General features: G+C 44.3%; 1 protein-coding gene across 2 annotated transcripts in view; it reads right to left on the reverse strand.

Moving 5' to 3' along the window:
* Positions 1–17,468, reverse strand: part of SAMD12 (sterile alpha motif domain containing 12) — a 181,247-nt gene extending 163,779 nt beyond the window's left edge. For both annotated transcript variants that reach the window (XM_082286916.1, XM_082286915.1), the window contains exon 1: positions 17,343–17,468. In XM_082286916.1, coding sequence (XP_082143042.1) covers positions 17,343–17,355 — 13 coding nt within the window. In that variant the 5' untranslated portion in view covers positions 17,356–17,468. The remainder of the gene's footprint in view (positions 1–17,342) is intronic.
* Positions 17,469–17,670: the final 202 nt, after the last annotated feature.

Raw genomic sequence — 17,670 nt, forward strand, 5'->3', positions numbered from 1 at the left:
CAGCTGATTATCTCTCCTTCAGTCCTTTGTACCACTCCAAGTTACCACCTACACCATCCTAACAAGCAAAAGAGATGTACTCCCTGGGAGTATATAATGAGGTGCAGACTAATGACAGCAGAATAAGGAAAGCATCCAGAGGAAAAAAAAAACCCAAATGCAAACGATACAACAGAAATGCCCATTTAGAACTATGGCAGTAGCTTGTTTCCTGCCCAAATTTTCACAGTTCCAGCACTCACATAGATAGTAGTGATTTTATAAATGTGTGGATCCTGAGGAAACTTCCCCTTTATGCAACTGACTTTTGCACTTATGTTCCTGCATAACTGGGCTACTTTTAGCGCTACTGGTAATTTAATGGTCCCAACTTCCCCTGTGTGCAAAAGAACTTTGCTCAGATACTGTGATGCAATGTTTGACAGATCTGAATAGAAACAATGTACATCCAAAATAAAAGCTGCCCTTTTACTCTTGCTTGGCTTAGAAGCAAAGGGTGGGGAGCTGGGGAAGAAATCAGAACTGCCAGTTTCTACCAGCTACAGATCAGCCCTTGAAAGCCTCTCACAGGAAACTGGCTCAAGCTGCAGTGAAAGCAAAGGGTTCTTTAACTATAGCACCTTTCAAAAATCTATTCACCTTAAATCCTAGAGTCTTAATTGAAAACTTCGAGCCTAAGTTACAGCAACTCCTTGGTACAGAAGTAAAGCAGAGGCCAAAATGTTGACCTTTTTCCTTTGGGATCTTTAAAAACATCAGAATATTTGTAAAAGATAAGTGATCTCTGCAACCACTACAATACCTACATCTGCAAGCCAGGGACAGGAACACCTCCTATGAAAACTTAAAAAACAATTTGATTCTGTGGTTTCTATTTACATCAGTGTGCCTCAAGACACCAAAAAATTCTCTCTCCTAGATTATTCCCACCTACTATTATCTAGCTCCTCTAGATCACATTTACCTACCTGAAAGAAACAACTACTAACAACTTCTTTGCCTATCCTCCAGACCACAGAAAAGACAGATGTTATCCAGTAAGACCGACTATTTTCACAGCCTAAGGAAAATGAAAACCATTCTGTTAGTAACCAAATTAATTCCCTCCTTTACAAAAAATGTAAATGTATCTTAACCAACCTGTAAAAGTACTCCCAGCACACCCTGCTCCAGCAAGGGCTGATCAGCAGTGAAAAGACATTTGATACTAAATGTGATCCATAAAAATACTTCCAACTGTCTTCTGCAAGGATCTTGCCTAGCTGAATAGGAAGACTCCTAGAGACACCTTTGAAACCTTAACACACTACAGCAACATCCAGAAAGAGGCAGTTTTTGGCTGTCAGCCCAGTTCCAGTGCTCACCAAAGAGAAATTACATAGCACAGCGGGACTTAAAACTGCCTGGAAGAACACTGCCAGCAGCAAGTTTCCTGTGAATTGCAACTCCTCCCCTCCCAGTGCCCCCAGGCAATAGAGATTAGGGAGAAAGGTTGCATGGGATGAACAAGGAAATCGTTGTTGGTTATGGCACTAATTTACCATGCATTAGAGGGAGCAAATGATACAGGTTTTGATAACATGGCAGCATGATGAGTAACCTTATCTTCTTCTGTGTATAACCACATGACACATTTGGTGGATGAGGGAAAGGCTGTGTATGTTGTCTGCCTGGACTTTAGTAAAGCCTGTCTCCCACAGCATTCTCCTGGAGAAATGGCTTTTCATGGCTTGGATTGGTGTACAGCCAGGTAAAAACCTGGCTGAGTGGCCAGGCCCAGAGAGTGGTGGCAAATGGAGTTATATCCAGCTGGTGACTGGTCCCAAGTGGTTTTCCCCAGGGCCAATTCTATTTAGTATCAACAGTCTGGGTGAGGGGATCAAGGGTACCCTCAGAAAGTCTGCAGATGACACCAAGTCAGTTGGGAGTATTGATCTGCTGGAAGGTAGGAGGGCTCTACAGAGGGATCTGGACAGTCTGGAGTCATGGGCCAAGGCAGTGGCATGAGGTTCAATAACACCAGGTGCTGGGTCCTGCACGAGTCACAACAACTCCATGCAGTGCTACAGGCTGGGGAACAGTGTCTGGAAAGCTGCCCTTGGAAAAGGATCTGGAGGTTGACAGTGACTGAACATGAGCCAGCGTGTGCCCAGGTGGCCAAGAAGGCCAACAGCATCCTGGCCTGTACCAGAAATTGTGGTCAGCAGGAGCAGGCCAGTGATTGTCCCCCTCTACGTGGCACTGCTGAGGCCATAGCTTGAGTGCTTTGTCCAGTTCTGGGCCCCTCACTACAAAAAGGACACTGAGGTGCTGGAGCGTGTCCAGAGAAGGGCAACAGAGCTGGGGAAGGGTCTGAAGCACCAGTCTGATGAGGAGCAGCTGAGGAAGCTGGGGGTGTTTAGCCTGGAGAAAAGGAAGGTCAGGGGATGGCTTATCACTCCCTACAACTCCCTGAAAGGAGGCTGTAGCCAGGTGGGGGTCTGTCTCTTCTTCCAGGTAACAATAGGGCAAGAGGAAAAGTCATCAAGTTGTGCTAGGGGAAGTTTAGATTGGATATTAGGAAAAATTTCTTTATGGAAAGGGTTGTGAGGCATTGAAACAGGTTGCCCAGGGAAGTGGTAGAGTCACCATCCCTAAAAGTCTTTAAAAAACATGTAGACATGGAACTTGGGGACACAGTGGTGAACTTGACAGTGCTGGGTTAAGGGTAGGACTTGATTTTAAAGCTCTTTTCCAACTTCAATGGTTTTATAAATTTATAAGCACCTGGATGGCTTAAAAATGAAATAAGTCACTTGGCAAGATGCTGCTTGACCCTTAGCCCATCATGCATTCAAGAATAATGAATGCTAGTGCTTTTTCAGCAATGCTTTTTACTGGGCTCCTTCAGGTTAGAAAAGAGGAAAAAATGGAAGAGGTTGCTAGCAATTGCATAGATGCCCACTACCTTTTAATTGAAAACAGGCGAGTGGTTCAAAGAAACACAGGCTGCCTCAGGGGACTCTTCGAGAGTTGTTAATATTGGGGGGGAGGGGGAGAAGTGGGGAGAGACAGCTTTTTTATTTTCTAGGGGTATTTATTTCCTAAGGAGAATAAGAATCTCAGTCACTTGGCAAAGCTTATCTTTCTTTGTCATGACATATCTTCAGGTAGCCAGCTCTACTATTTTCTTCTAGTGCTACCTCCAACCCTCAGCTACACAGAGGAGTAAGGAGTATTTGCTTGCAGGGGTCTGTTACTTCCTGTTACCACACAGAATACCTAGATCCATCTTCGTGGCGGACAGAGGTGGAGCTCCTGCCTTCTTTTAAATGTCAATACAAACCAGAATGGTTCCCTTTCAAGATTTGTTAAAGGCAGTGAAAGAGGTCAATGTTTGGTCAATAATTTATTCTCATCTTAAATCCATACCTTATATAATTTTAGCTAGATTAGGTCAGCTCTAAATTCAGGATCAACTATCAAACCTAATGGGGCTTGGGGGACTGACAGCACCCAGGGCTAGCATCTCAGAGAACTGAGCCTAAACAGCTCTGAGAAAATAATCACAAATCACTAATTTTACCACAGCCCAAGTGCTCCGAACTCTCTTAGCTGACATATCTTAAATCTCTTTTAGGACTTAATGGCATTCATCTGGAAAAAAATCTTCCTACAGACAAAGTAGTTTCTGGCTAAAATATTGTCCAGACCATTACTCCTCCTTGCCTGCGTATTGGCTAATGCTAGCTCATCCTGCCCTCTGCATTCAGACCATTTTCCCACACTACTCCTTTGACAATATCCCTACTCCCTCAGCACCTCTTCATTCTACCAAACTACATCCACCTCATCAGTCCCAAATTTTAACAGTACATCAAGACAACAAACACCCTCCAAATCAGCTCATAGTATCCAATACCAGCAGTATCACTAAATTTTGAAACAGAACCTCTTCCAACAGTCTTCCATACAATCTCGATATTCATGTATCATCCATGTCTCAGTAATACAACTATTCATCCAGTTTCAGATCACCTGTATTCACCTTTCCCTGCTGAAAACCCCACCTCAGTTGATTAATGTCATGTCTCTCTTCATGGTCCTCTAACAATTGTCGTTCAACTTGCATTGAAAGCTTTCTGTGGTGGGAACTTGTTTCCTTTTGTGGAAGGAGGGTGGATGCTCTGTAGAGCTCTTACTGCACAACAAGCACATAATGAATGGCACTGGCTGACAATAACACAGATCCACAGATTACATTTATGAAACAAACTATTATTTAAAACAAAGGTACTTGAGTACTCTTGTACTCCTAACCTAATGGTAGAGAGGAACCTAATGGAAAATATCCTCTTTTCCAGAACTTAAAGGAAAGGCTGCTGAGATCTGCCAGGTTATGAGAGTGAAAAGCTCTGTCAGAAAAACAGTAAGTGGAGCACCCAAAATGGAAAAATGACCCCATATCTGTTCTAAAAACTAGGGAAATTAATGCAATACACAGTGTACTTTTTATATACGGTGGAACACAAACTCAAGTCCTTTCCATGTATACGGAGCAAGATAATTTGTTGCCCTGCAGAAGCTGGCTGATACATGTGAGCCAGTTCCATTCCCACACAGATCCTTACAGGGTGCACGTGCATTTGGACAGGAGAGCTCGCAGGGCAAAAAGAATGCTCTGCCCCCCCTCCCTGCCACCACCTTCCTGCCATGCATGCCTGCCTCCCAAATGGCAAGCAGCCAAGAGACAGCTTGTCTGAGCATGCTTGATGGTACACAGAAGTTACCAAGAGCCATCCTAAGTTACTGGCATCTCGGGCAAGCCTTGTCTTTTCCTAGAGGGTACTCTGTGAATCCTGTCTGGAAAAAAGCCTGAAGGCACTCTTCAAAACACAGCCTTGATATATCCAAATTTTTGCATGGGCAGATGGGAAGTCTTTGTCTCTCCATCTGTAGGCTCAAGGCTTAGCAGATAAATCTATGATCAATCACTACCTCTGTGCACTCCCTGCCTACTGTGTCAAACATTTCGTAACTATGTGCTTCAGTGGGAATACTGCTGGCTGCTTAATATTTTAAGCAGATCAATTAAGGCTACATTAAAGCATATTTGGCAAGTACTTGAGTTACATGCAATAACAATTGTTCTATTCTAAAAAGTGATCGAGTAAAAATAGCATCTTCTTACTCATGTGCCCTGTTCTGCATGCATCATAGTCATATGCTCGCTTTTGCTATTCAGACACAAAAAGCAGGCACAGGAGATACCTACCCAACCACTAACAATCCTTACAAAACTTTCATGTGTCAAATACTGGCAAACTTGCAAGCTCCATTTTACATATTCATTCCACACACTTAGCTGTACAATGCTAAGAGGTAAATCCATACAATCCACCTGCTACTCCCACCATAAAATGCCACACTGTTGAAAAGGACAGACAAAAGTTCATCCATAGAGGTTGAACACTAACAAACTCAGGTTGGACATAGCAGGAACCTTACAAAAAGGGTCTAAATATCTCTTTTCAGTCATCTCAGTAGTTACAAAGATTTAACAGGTATTTCCAGGGCAAAAGACCTTTGGACAGCAGCTCTCACTGGACTTCTTCCTTCCATCTCTTGCCATTTCTTTGTCAAAAGCAAATCAAACCTCCAACCACAATAAATTTTGCACTCAGCATTTTTAATGAGAGTTCTATACACTTCCAGATGCTGCATTTCAATCCAGAGTAGTCAGACAGCATCCCTGAGGCTTTCTGCTTGCCTTTACTCACAGTCTGCTTTACCTGCATTGATTAGAGAGGAGACAGTCACACTGAGAATACTGAAGTCTTTTTCAGATTGAGATGCCTCCTCACACTGACCAAATGAGCAAGACGGATCTGCACTGCAAAGCCCTTCTTGTATTTCAAGAAGCTTATACTTCATTAGTAGCTCTGCATATCCCTAGGAAACATGGGATTATTTCAAAGATGTCTGACCTGAGCAGTTAGTACCACTTCTACACTAGTAAAAAACAAGATTTAAAACAGCGAATAAGGATGGCTTTAATTTGTACTATAAAACTTAGGAGTATTTTGTCTACTTTGTCTGGCGGCCATTTCTTCCACAGTAATGAGTTTCTGTAACTCCTATGGATGGTCCATCTGTCTCATCAATCAGCTTCTAGTTTTGAGAAACAGTCTAGCTTTGCCTAGCAGACCTACTTCTCCATGCAGACCTCTCTCCACCTAATGTAAATTTGCACAGTTCCCCCAATACATCATGTTGGACCAGCTGAAAATGCAGTCCAAGTTTCACATGAATACAATCTGCTGCTTATGTTGCAACCTAGTAAATATTGCTGGCAACCTGCTGAGCTAGTAATTTCCAAGATTTTGCCCGCTCTGTTCCTCAAACTTGTCTGTCTAATGGCCACCAAATCAGCAGCATTCACACAGAGCAAAGAAGCCCAGCAAATCAGTCAGGACCTTTTCTACTTCAGTACAAATAACATGAATTTATCACAAGTTCCTGTAAGGCTGAAATCCCAAAGCACTTAACTGAAGTAATATTGGTGTTTAGCTATCTGCTTCTGTTGGTCAGCATCAAAAAGCAGCATTAAGCAATAACAAACATGCTGTGCCAAAAGGCAGGCCAGTACTGAGCTGAGGAGTGCACTGTGAACTGCTGCTACTGATGAGCTGTACCCGTAGCTTTGAGTACAAAGCTCAGATAGACACAGGCAGCAAGGCCTGGCAGACACAGACACACACCTGGACCTGCAGGTCCCTGCAGAGAGTTGCTTGTCTTTCTAGCTACTCGTTATCATGACTACTAATCATTAATTAATCAGTTTAACAAAAAAGCAGGCTTCTTACAAGAATTTTACAGTCAAGTCTTTGTTAAAGCAGTGGGACATGCCCAAGAGTGGGCAGTATCTTGAAGGGCAAGAGAAGTGACAGCTCAGCAACAAGGAAGTGGACATTGAACCAGTTCAAGAGGGCAGGAAGGGCAGAGCAAAGCAGAGACAGGTGTAGGAAGTGGATAGAGGCAGAAGGGGATAAAGGGTTCAGAGGAGGAGCGTTCATTTTAGTTTGTAACTGTGACTTGTGGGGCTTTTGCCTTTTTTATCCCTTTAGAACTATTATCAACAAGAAAATTTAAGGTAACAGCATTCCTGAGGCAACTATCCCTGAACATCTCTAACTAGGCAATGGGGTAGTCATCTCATGGTATCAAGCCAAATACTACTATAAGCCATTTGCTCTCTCCAGAAACAATGAGAAAATAACCAAAACTAAAGCCAAAGAAAAACACAGAAAAAGTATGTTTTCTGAGACAAGCTACTACACTTCACATACATCTCTCAAACAAACTTCAGCTATAAGATGGTATAAAATCTTGTACAGCATCAGAAATATATCAAGAAACCAGAATGAGTAACTTAACACTTTAGTATCTGGAATCAAACTAAACTCATAATTTGGTTGAAGGCCAAACAAATCTTGAGTGTAGAGAGAAAAGACCCCTTAGTTCTCTACAGAACAGAAACACTATGCCCAGAAAAAGAAAGTCTCTTCTTGTATGGGTTGAGTTTGCCTTCGAAGACCCTCATCACACCAGGATACGTATGTAATTAAGTTTCTTCAGCTAAAAAATTTCCTTATGCATTTTTTACAATTTTCCTACTGGAAACTATTTATTTTATGTATGGCAATATCCATTAGACATCTCTTATTTCACAGACTTTAGCAAATGCTGTAAACAGTTTCTTTTACACCTGCTCTTCAGGAGACAGACTGCATGTCATCACTATGCTGATAGACCTTGGAGTCTCAGCAATGCAAGTTCAACCTTTATAACAGCAACAGGATTTCATGGTAAAAAGCAGACACAGTGACTGGACAGCCAAATTATTTCTGAAGCACTTTCTCATTCCTTTTCAATAACGGTACACTTGATACAAGCAGCTCTTGAATTCACGCTAGCAACATAGGCTCATTGAAACATGAACCCATTCAGTGAATAAATAAGACCAGGCTACCACAAATTCTGTACAGGTATAGATGAAGAGGAGAACAGACATAAGGGGACCAAGTGAGCTATGCAATTAACTTAGAGCAAAATGGATCTTAGTGAACAAAGTAATAAAGGGCAGTATGTAACATGCATCACATGCACATGAGAAAATAATTTAAGCTATGGATTAAAGTACAAAATTGTTGCTCATTTGTTTTGCAAACTAGTAAGTCAATAGGCAGGCTTGTGCAAGCATCTACAGAGATTCTCTTGAATAGTGAAGAACTCTGGATTTCAAGATTGTATGCACAAAGTTGCATGCAAAGAGGGTGCTACAAGAGATAAGAAGTGTAAGTACAAAAAGCAAAGAAAACCAATTGGTAGATAGAGAGGAAGAGACCTAAAATAACTCTCTCACAAGGAAAAGTATTCACCATAAATTACAATTGTCAGTCACCAACCTACTTAGGCAAACTCCAAACTAGGTACCACTGCTGCCCTAAGAATTTCAGAGAGAATATGGAGAGATAAAAAAGAGTAATAAAGCACCTGGGTATGCAACAAGTCTTCATTAGTTGCACTGATCTTGGAAGAAACTTGTCTTGTAGTCACTGCTTAGAAAGTTGGCTAGTCATGCTTCACCACAAATTTTATTTCTGAGAATGCCTCTTTCTCAAGTCCTAACAGTACTACTATTCAAGTCTATAATCAGCCAACATTAAATCAAAAACTTTTTTTAAACACTAAAGTACCTATCCAGCACACACAGAACAGCTCAGACACACAGTGGTTAAGTCTTTATTATAGCATCAGAGGTGCATTGACCCACACACGCATCACAGATCTCTGCCTTTGCCCTACTCATGAAAGCTGGAGTCTGCTGAACATGTGGCACAGAAATGGCTGCGATTCAGCTGTCGATCCAGGCTTTATTTCTTGTCCCATGAATGATGCACAGTCATCAAAATGCAAATGAAAATATCTTTATTCATTCTCACTAGCATAACTAGTTTGCAATCTGGCAGTTGACTTCTGTTTTCAGTCCTGGCTTTCCCTCAACTGCCTAAAAGTTACCTCCCTTATCACTGCTCAAGGCTATCCCTTCCCTGGTACACTTAACTGAAGAGCCTGGAAACGCCTTCTTTCCTTCCCCCAGTAAAATTCTTCACCTCCTACTGCTTACTCATACCACTGTATCCTACTCGCTCTAGTACCCCAGATGATTTGTGTAGCAATGAACAATCAGCCGAGAGCACGCAGAGGACAATCTGAGAGAAAGCTTCTATTGACGCACATTACAATTCTCTTTCTTTATGTTTATGAAACAGCATTATTAAAAGTCTCTTTCTTGCTTTTACTAGGTTATTTGCAGAGAAGCAAATCAAATCAACCAAAATCCCCTCTGGGAGAAGAAAATAAAATTTAAAAAGAAAAGCCACAAAGATAGGGCAGAGAGCAAATGAATGGGGAATGGAGGAAAATAATAACTTGATTGTTCAGCTGAAGAATAGGAGCTAGCAAAGTTCCACATTATAGAGAGATGGATAGGGCTGCACTAAAGACCAGCTAAAATCCTCACTGAGTGTCTTCCTCATACCCTTTTTTTTGTCAGTCACATACTCTCTGCAAGCATATTAGATCATGTAATTGAATGCAGAGTTCACTTCAGCCCAAGTTCAGTCCCCTGCACACCTCCTTGCTTCATCCAGGACGAGCACAAACTAGGGTGAATTCTCACTGTTTTAAGTAATGAACCTGCTCTTTAATGCCAAGTTTAGCTCATACTGCACAGAGAACATGCAGCTATTCACAGCAACTCCCTCACTCTTTCTGTAGTCCTTTTGCAAGAGGACATTCCTGGAGAGAGAAGGAGGACCCTATGCAAAGGTGAGGGAACATAAAACTTACTCAAGGCAGAAGCCACTGTGGCTGAGATCTGTAGATCTAATCTGCTTCAGCTTTTCCTGAAGGTCTCTCTCAGACCATACTTCGCCTCATTTATAGAAGTTAGTACAGGTGTTTCCAACCCTACCTGCTGTGGAGAATCAGTACTTTCCAGGATGGCATTTCTACAGCTGCAGCCTAGTGCAGGACCCCTCCTTCCCCCAAATCCCATTGACCAGACAAAGCAGAGTTCCTCTTACAGAGCAGTATCAGTTCTTATATACTAGGAAAATGAAAGCTACATATCTTATGCATCATGACCCTGCCTGTTAACATTTTTATGGCTCAGTGCCTAATTCCCCATCTCCTCTCTGTTTCTGGGTTGTCCTGGCCAAATTTCCCTCTCAGCTACTCGATGCAAATCAAGTTCTTGTGGTGAGTGGAATTGTTCTGGACACACAGATGAGCTAGACTTTGTCATAAAAGTGATCAGGCTGGGTCAGACTAGAAGTCTAGCCCTTTATGCCACTGCTTGAGAAAATAGCATGAGAGCAGGGCATACATGAATTGATCCTTCCTTGGCACCTTAGGAATGACCCGCAAAGGTAAAAGTGCACTTGGGGAACTCTGTATTATACGAAAAACTATTTCCTTTTTTTAATTTAAAGCACAAAACCCGACAGCTTCATCGTTCTGCCTTGTGAACTAGTTCCTTTTTCCACCTTCTCCAAACTATTCATCAAGGCCTAAGGATTCTCTCCATGGTCATCTCTTCCGAGCTGAAGAATCAGAATCTTTGTAACCTGCCCATCTCTTTCCCAAGCTAAAGAATGATAATATCTGTCACCTGCCTTCAGAGACCACGTCTCTGACCAACTGACTGTTCTTTTCTGTATTCCTTCTAGTCCTCTCCTTCTTTTGGGGTGTGACAAGCAAAAGCTGCAGGGAGCATTCACAATACAAGAGCAATATGCAATGATACAGGAACAAAGATCTTCCTTGCCTCTTTCTGAGTTCTCCTCATAGTTCTTGAAATCTTGTTTGCTATTTTGACCAGCACCAACCAGACAGTTCCAGAAGACTTCAAAATTACTCAATTTTTTAGCCCTTTTCTCCACCTTTGCCCTTGGCACCTTCCAGAACTACACCCTCTGCATTCTCTGCATGTTTTGAGAGATAATTGAGGGCTGAGCTGTTCAACTGTTAATCTGCAAGGATAAATACCTGTATCCATTCAAAGGCAACAGCTTTCATGAGAAATAACCCACAACAGGATTGCTCAGTTTTAAACTGAGTATCTCTTGATCACAGAAAGGGGCATTGCATTAGAGATCACACAGTCTGGACAAAAGGAGAGACAGTGAAGAGACAAAACAGGGCACAAGAGAGTAAAGCTGTCTCAGCCAGGACAACAGAGAAAATTGGCTCCAGAACCAGGCACGGTATCCTAACAGACCCACAGACTCAATACTTAGTGAACTTAAAAGTAGCCTTTTTACAGCTCTACTACCTCTGCAAACTAGATGTATTACTTTCAGAGACAAATGGGCAAACCAAAAACTTACAGTGCTCCACAGACACCTAGTTCTGCATCCACCACCAAGCCTGCACAGAAGATGTCTTGGACAGAAACCTCTCCATGGTTATCAGCTCAACAACCAGTACCAGTCTGCAATTCTGACTCCATCCAGCTACAGTGCCTTGCTCTGAGCCTGTCACTGCTGTTCTCCTGCCATAGCCCTTGTGACACAGCAATACTGGGAAGCACTAGAAACTGGCTCTAAGCAGCCTGCCCTAAACCTCATACACTCAGCTGTAAACAAGCGGAACAAAGCTACACCACCTCCTTGGATGTCACGTGCCATGCTTGGACATAAAAGAAGAACAAAAACACCCTCCAAAACCTCTCAAGAACAGTTCTATTTTATAATTTCCATTTAAGCATGAGATCTTACATTTAATTTCCATTTAAGCATGAGATCTTACATCCATTTAAATAAGATCTTACAATGTCACTACAGGTTTTGTCAGTACTTTCCAGTAGTACGTTAGGAAATGCATCCAAAGTCTAACTCTTGTCATTTGCTCACTTGCATTTCCTTCTTGGTGCAGAAAGCACATGAACTTTCAAAGCATGACTCCTTCATTTTCCCATATATTACCACCACCTGAAAAGTTTTAACCTTATGATGGGATTCAATTGTGCTGAATGAGTAAATTTATATTAATCAATGCCCTCCTTGAGCTTCTAAGTCTTCCAAGTATTTTAAAGGGTAAGGTCAAACACTCAAGGAACTGTATCTAAACTAGTTGACCTGAAAGTACTTCCAAGTTTCCAGAAACACTCTTATTCTACAACCAAATTTAATCCAAGGGAAACAGTGTCACACCAAGTCTGTACTTGGTACCTTGATTCCTGCCTAGTATACGTTCATTTGTAAAAGCAAGAAGGGTAAAATGATCACTAACTTCCATAATATCCACCCTCCACTCAATCTGAGTACACCCAAAGACACTCCATTGCAGTGACCTTCTTTGTTTTAGCTTCATTTTGGGGTTTCCAATTCCCACAATGGAATGCAACTTCTGAACTTCAGCTCACAGTCTCCCTTTCAAATGTAGCAACATAGATTGGAAAGCTCTAAGCAGTAGTTCAAAGTGGAGAAGCACACACAACCACCAGGCTATATGCACACTGTGGGGGCGGGCAGGAGGTTGTGCTGCTGCTGAGCAAGAAATAAGGGTGTAGATGTTACAGACCAACAAGAAGGCTGCCACGTGAACGTGGGTAAGAAAAGATCTATGTTCTGGTCTGGAATTCCATAAATGCTGATGCATTTTTACAATAAATGGTCAGAAAGTAACATACAGAACACAAGACCAAAGGCTGATGTTCAAATCTTATGCCCCACTGTCCAATGCACTTCCAGCATTGGTCTTGCCAATCGCCTCTGCTATGGCCCAATGTGATTGTTTCAACTGGAGAGCTGAATTGAGATGTGTGTCTCAGTCCTGCTTCCAACTGGCAGCTATTTCCAAGCCACATGTCTGAATCCCTCAAGCTAAGAAGTGGTTAGAAATCAGTGAAGAAACCAAAAACACTGATGGAAGCATGTCCTATTTTTGAATCACAGGGTTTGTTACTTCTCTGGTCCATAGGAAAGTAAGTGTGCTGAAAGACCATCTATTGGATCACGTTCCCTGGAGACTTAGATATGGAGACATATCCAGTCTGAGCTTGAAGTGCACGTAAGAATAAGACAAAGTTGAATAACTGAATACCTGTCAGAAGAGTTGTACTTTTGGGCACACCCTGGAACAGCATGATAGGTACCTACACTGAAAGCTGCTTCAAAGCTGTCCTCTGGATGATCCTGAACTCGCTTTAACATTCTTGGCAGAGTTAGCATAGCACATCTATGAGCTCACCGTATCTCGAGTCCCTGAAAAAACACATGGCAGCATTCAATATCCATGGAGTTGCTAGGCACTGAAGGCGTTCAACCAAGGTACATCACATAGCTGAAATTCACAGGATCACTCTGATACAAGCTGGTTACAAGCTGCAAATAACTTCAGTCCTGCAGCAGTTAACCTGGATGCCACTCCACAGAATGCCCTAACCTCCTTCGAGTCTTAGTCTCTTTACGGATTACCAAGGGATAAGGCCAGTCATTGACATTTTATGCCAGCAATGCTCCACTTCTTAGTAAAAAATATCCCATAGGAAGACCCAAGGTCTCAGTAGCATGAGCCCACTACAGAAGAGCCACAGGAGACTGGAAATTTACATAAACTTCCAGGAGGAGACCTGCAACAAATGTATGTGGCACTTTCCAAACCCTATACAAGAAAGGTGTTAGACCAAACTTCATTAAACACTTACCATGAAAGAAATCCATGATATCATTAGCACTTTTTCTTTGCACAGGAATCTGAAAGACACCACAGATCAGAGCTGCAGGGGATCCAACAGAACTGTGTGGGATCACCTGTATGCAGACATCATCTGGTGGGTGCTGTCAGTCTCTCACTTTCCTGTGCAATAAACACTGGGGGGTAAGGAAATCACCATTTCTCTCTCTTCCCCTTTACCTCTGCTGCACAAGAACAAACTGAAAAAAAAAGATTTGAGAACACTGTTCCAGAGATCAAAAGCCTTTTTCTACTGGCTCTGACCTAATTCTTTCATTCTTACTAGAAGGAGAAAAAACACTTAAAGGAACATTGTCAAAACTGTTGAGTCTAAAAATAGACTTACCTTGGCAGTGCTCCCATCTCGATGGGCTCATATTAAGGAGTGCAAACTCACTTTCCTCATACATATACCAATCCTTTCATCAATCTGGAAGCACTGGTACTATACAGCCCAAAGGACCTCCCAGTCCACAGAATCTCTTTAAGGACACTAGAGTATGTATAATATATAAATGGCAAAGAACTGTAGTATTCTCCAAATTCCCACTTCATATTTGAAAGTCTACCACTGTCAGCTATCCCAGTAAAAATGTTTGGATATTTTCCTTAAGTAAACCGATGGACATTTGTTGCCATAGCTAAACACCATGCTAAGACAGCTTTAAAATAATCAGATTTGAGGAAGATTTCAGAAATTTGTTACATAAAATGAACAAACTTTTCAAAGATTCTCCAAAAAGTATAAGCTACAAAATATTTTCACCTTAGTCACACGGAGCATTTCTGAAAGGAAAAACAAAAGAAAGACTCTGGGTTTGTGGCTGAAGCTGACAAACGAGCAGGTTCCATAGAACAATAGCCCTGGTGGAGCTGGTGGGGCAGTGGATGTTGGCTCAGGTCAGGAACTCTCCCTGCTGCAGAATCCAGGCCTCTCTTGTGCCCCAGGGACCTTTCCACTCCCTGCCAGTTGCATCCCAGAGCCAGCCACTTGCAAGTCTGTGCAAGAAGCCAGTTGGCCCAACCATTCAAAAGCCTCGCTTCACTCTATAAAAGAAAGCCCAGGAAGCCCATCCTAGCCAAGCTCCCAGCTGACTACTGCAGAGACTGGAAGGCCAGACAACCTCACCTTAAACCTTATTACCAAGCTTCCAGAACTGATGTACAGCAGGTTTATGCTCTCAAGATCCCAAGCTGAAAACCAGGAAAACATTTTTCCAAAGAAAACTAACAAATCAAACAAACAGAAAACAAAAAAATCCCAACTGTTCTTCCTGAGTCCAGGACATTTTTCTACAAAGCTATCTATTTAGAAAATTCAATGGCAACCTTACTTTCGACTAAAGCAGGGTCTGTACACTGTGGTCATTGGAATCATGAGGAACAAGTAACCTCTCAGCTTTCCAAACAGAAGCTGTAATGCCACATGTTCATTGCCAAAAGTCACAGTTCAGGAACAGAACACAGCTCACACTCAGGGCTCCAATACGGCAGAAGATGCATTAAGGGAAAAGCAAGCTTTTAAGCACAGTCACACAAAGAAACATGGTTCCAACAGTAAATGATGGATAACAAAAGGCCTGAAATGTGGATGCACTACATACACACAAAGTAGTTATGGCCACATAGCTACTTGTGCTGAAATAGCCATACTGCTGTGTTAGTGTGAGGGCAACAGAATTATGCAAAGGCAAGAAAGTTGAGGGAGAAAAAAACAAAATGGGAGGAATGCAGAACACACAGACAAGAATGCCTATTCTGAGACACCACAGCAGGATGCATCCTGGGGGAAGGAAATGGGAAGAAGGAGTTAAAGAGAAAAATTGCACCTCAGGAGAAGGGAAAGGCACTGCTTCCCAAAGCTTTAGCAGAGCTTTCCTTCATTAATATTTACAAAGCTTTTAGAGATTCTCAGATGGAGGGCACTGCAGATATGACAGGAATTATTACAGACCTGAAAAGATCTAGCAAACAGACTGAGAAGGACTCCAAGTAAATAAAAGAGGATGACATTAGTGAGCACACTGAAACAGGGGTTGCTGCTGGCATATGAACCATCTGGTGCATGGCAGTCCATTTCATTTACTTACTTACCCACTACTGGGCACGCATGCCCAGTTCATGTCACTATGCTTTTGCCACCAAAGAAGTAATGCTTTTATTCAGGACCTTCCTTCTTTGTATCATTCCAGTCTTCAAAACTGCCATTTGGCAAAGCAGCCTGTGCATAAGAAATGTTTGCCTCATGGAGAGGCTTACGCTTGGGAGGAACAACTTGGGATGTTGACAGACATAGTGGTCTTGTTTACGTTTATTTGAATTTACATAGGAATCTGTTTTCCAGGGATGTTTAGCTCCCCACTGCCTCCAGGAAGCCTAAGTTTTTGCTGGACTATCATTTGTGCTGTTCACTTTAGGTACCTAGCAAAAGACAGCATCAGCATGATTTTCAGCAATAAAGTGTCTCTGGTAGAACTGTAGATTTCAGCATAACTGAGAAACAAAATTCATAGTAGTCTCAAAATGAACACACAAAAATACCAACATACACTAAATTAAGCACAGCAGAAGGGGTCAGATGGCTGGTTTACACAGGATTCTTTAATTTTCCCAAGGGCACCAAAACCAGCAAGACGAGGCACAAACCCCAGGACTGTCACTGCCTCACTCTAAAGCACTAGAAAACCAAGTGAATTTTGAAAGCAGAGAGCAGTAAAGCGGATTTGCCATTTCCCATACACCTCTCTCCTCCAACTTCCCAAAAGACCCAATGGAAAGGGAACACAGCCAATGTCAGACGGCTAAAAGGAGCCCAGCACTAACTGGAAGACCTAGCAAAGCATCCACCTGTCTTGATAGCTATCGCCTCAGTTACCGGGGTACTTCCCCAAGAACTGGGCACCTTATGAACACCTCACAGCTCCCGGCTGCCCAGGAGCTGAGCATCTCGGCCCTTTGGCTTCTCCATCCTTCTGAGGGAAGGAGGGGCCGAGCACAGCTCTGCGCCCATGCGGGGGACGGCCGGGGGCTGCTGGAGCTACGTGGGCATCGCGGCCTCGGGGCACTTCAGGGATCTGGGCAGCAGCGAGGGACGGCGGCGCCTCGGCGCCCGCGGGAAACCGACCGGCGGCGGGGCGGGGGAGGCGCCCGGGGCTGAGCGCGGCCGCCGGGGCCGCTCCGGAGGGAGGCGGCGCAGGTCGGCCGCCCTTGCCGGGAGAGGCGGCACCTCCGGGCCCGCCGGGAAGTTGCCGACCGAAGCCGCCGGGCAGCCCCTGCCGCCTACCCCGCCGCGGGCGGGGGCGGCAGCCGCGGCCCGGCCCCACGGCACCTGGTCCGGGGCAGCCGCGGCGCTGCGGGCGGCGGGGCCGAGGGGCGCGGGGTCGGCGGGTACCCCGCGGGCGAGGCCGGGGCAGTGGGCGGCAGAGTGGCCCCGCCGGCGGGCACTGCTCTCCCACCGGGCCGAGCCGGGTAGCTCCGCCACGGCGCAGGTGAGTGCCCGGGGGAGGAGACAGGGGAGGGACCCCGGGGGCGGCGGGCAGGGGACGCGACGCCCTTACCTTCCACCGCCATCCTCCCGGCCTCGCATAGTGCGCCGGCCGCCGACCCGGCCCCGGCGGCGCTGCCCCGGCCGCCCCCCCGCCCGCGCGGGCTCCGCTCATCTGCAGCCGCGGCGATCAACCTGCAGCGCTCGCTGACAGCGGGCGGGGCCGCGCCGCGGATCCCTGGGAAACGTAGTCCCGGGAAACGGGCTCCCGGCCAGGCACCGGCGTTGCCTGCCGCCGGCGGGGCCCCGGGGCGCCTCCGCGTGTCCCCGCAGGGCAGGGACAGCAGCACGGGGTCGGGCCGTGCGCTGTGAGAGGCGGCAGGGCTGGGGACCCCCACGAG

Source organism: Coloeus monedula, assembly GCF_965178545.1.
Source record: "Coloeus monedula genome assembly, chromosome: 1".
Lineage (NCBI taxonomy): Eukaryota > Metazoa > Chordata > Aves > Passeriformes > Corvidae > Coloeus > Coloeus monedula.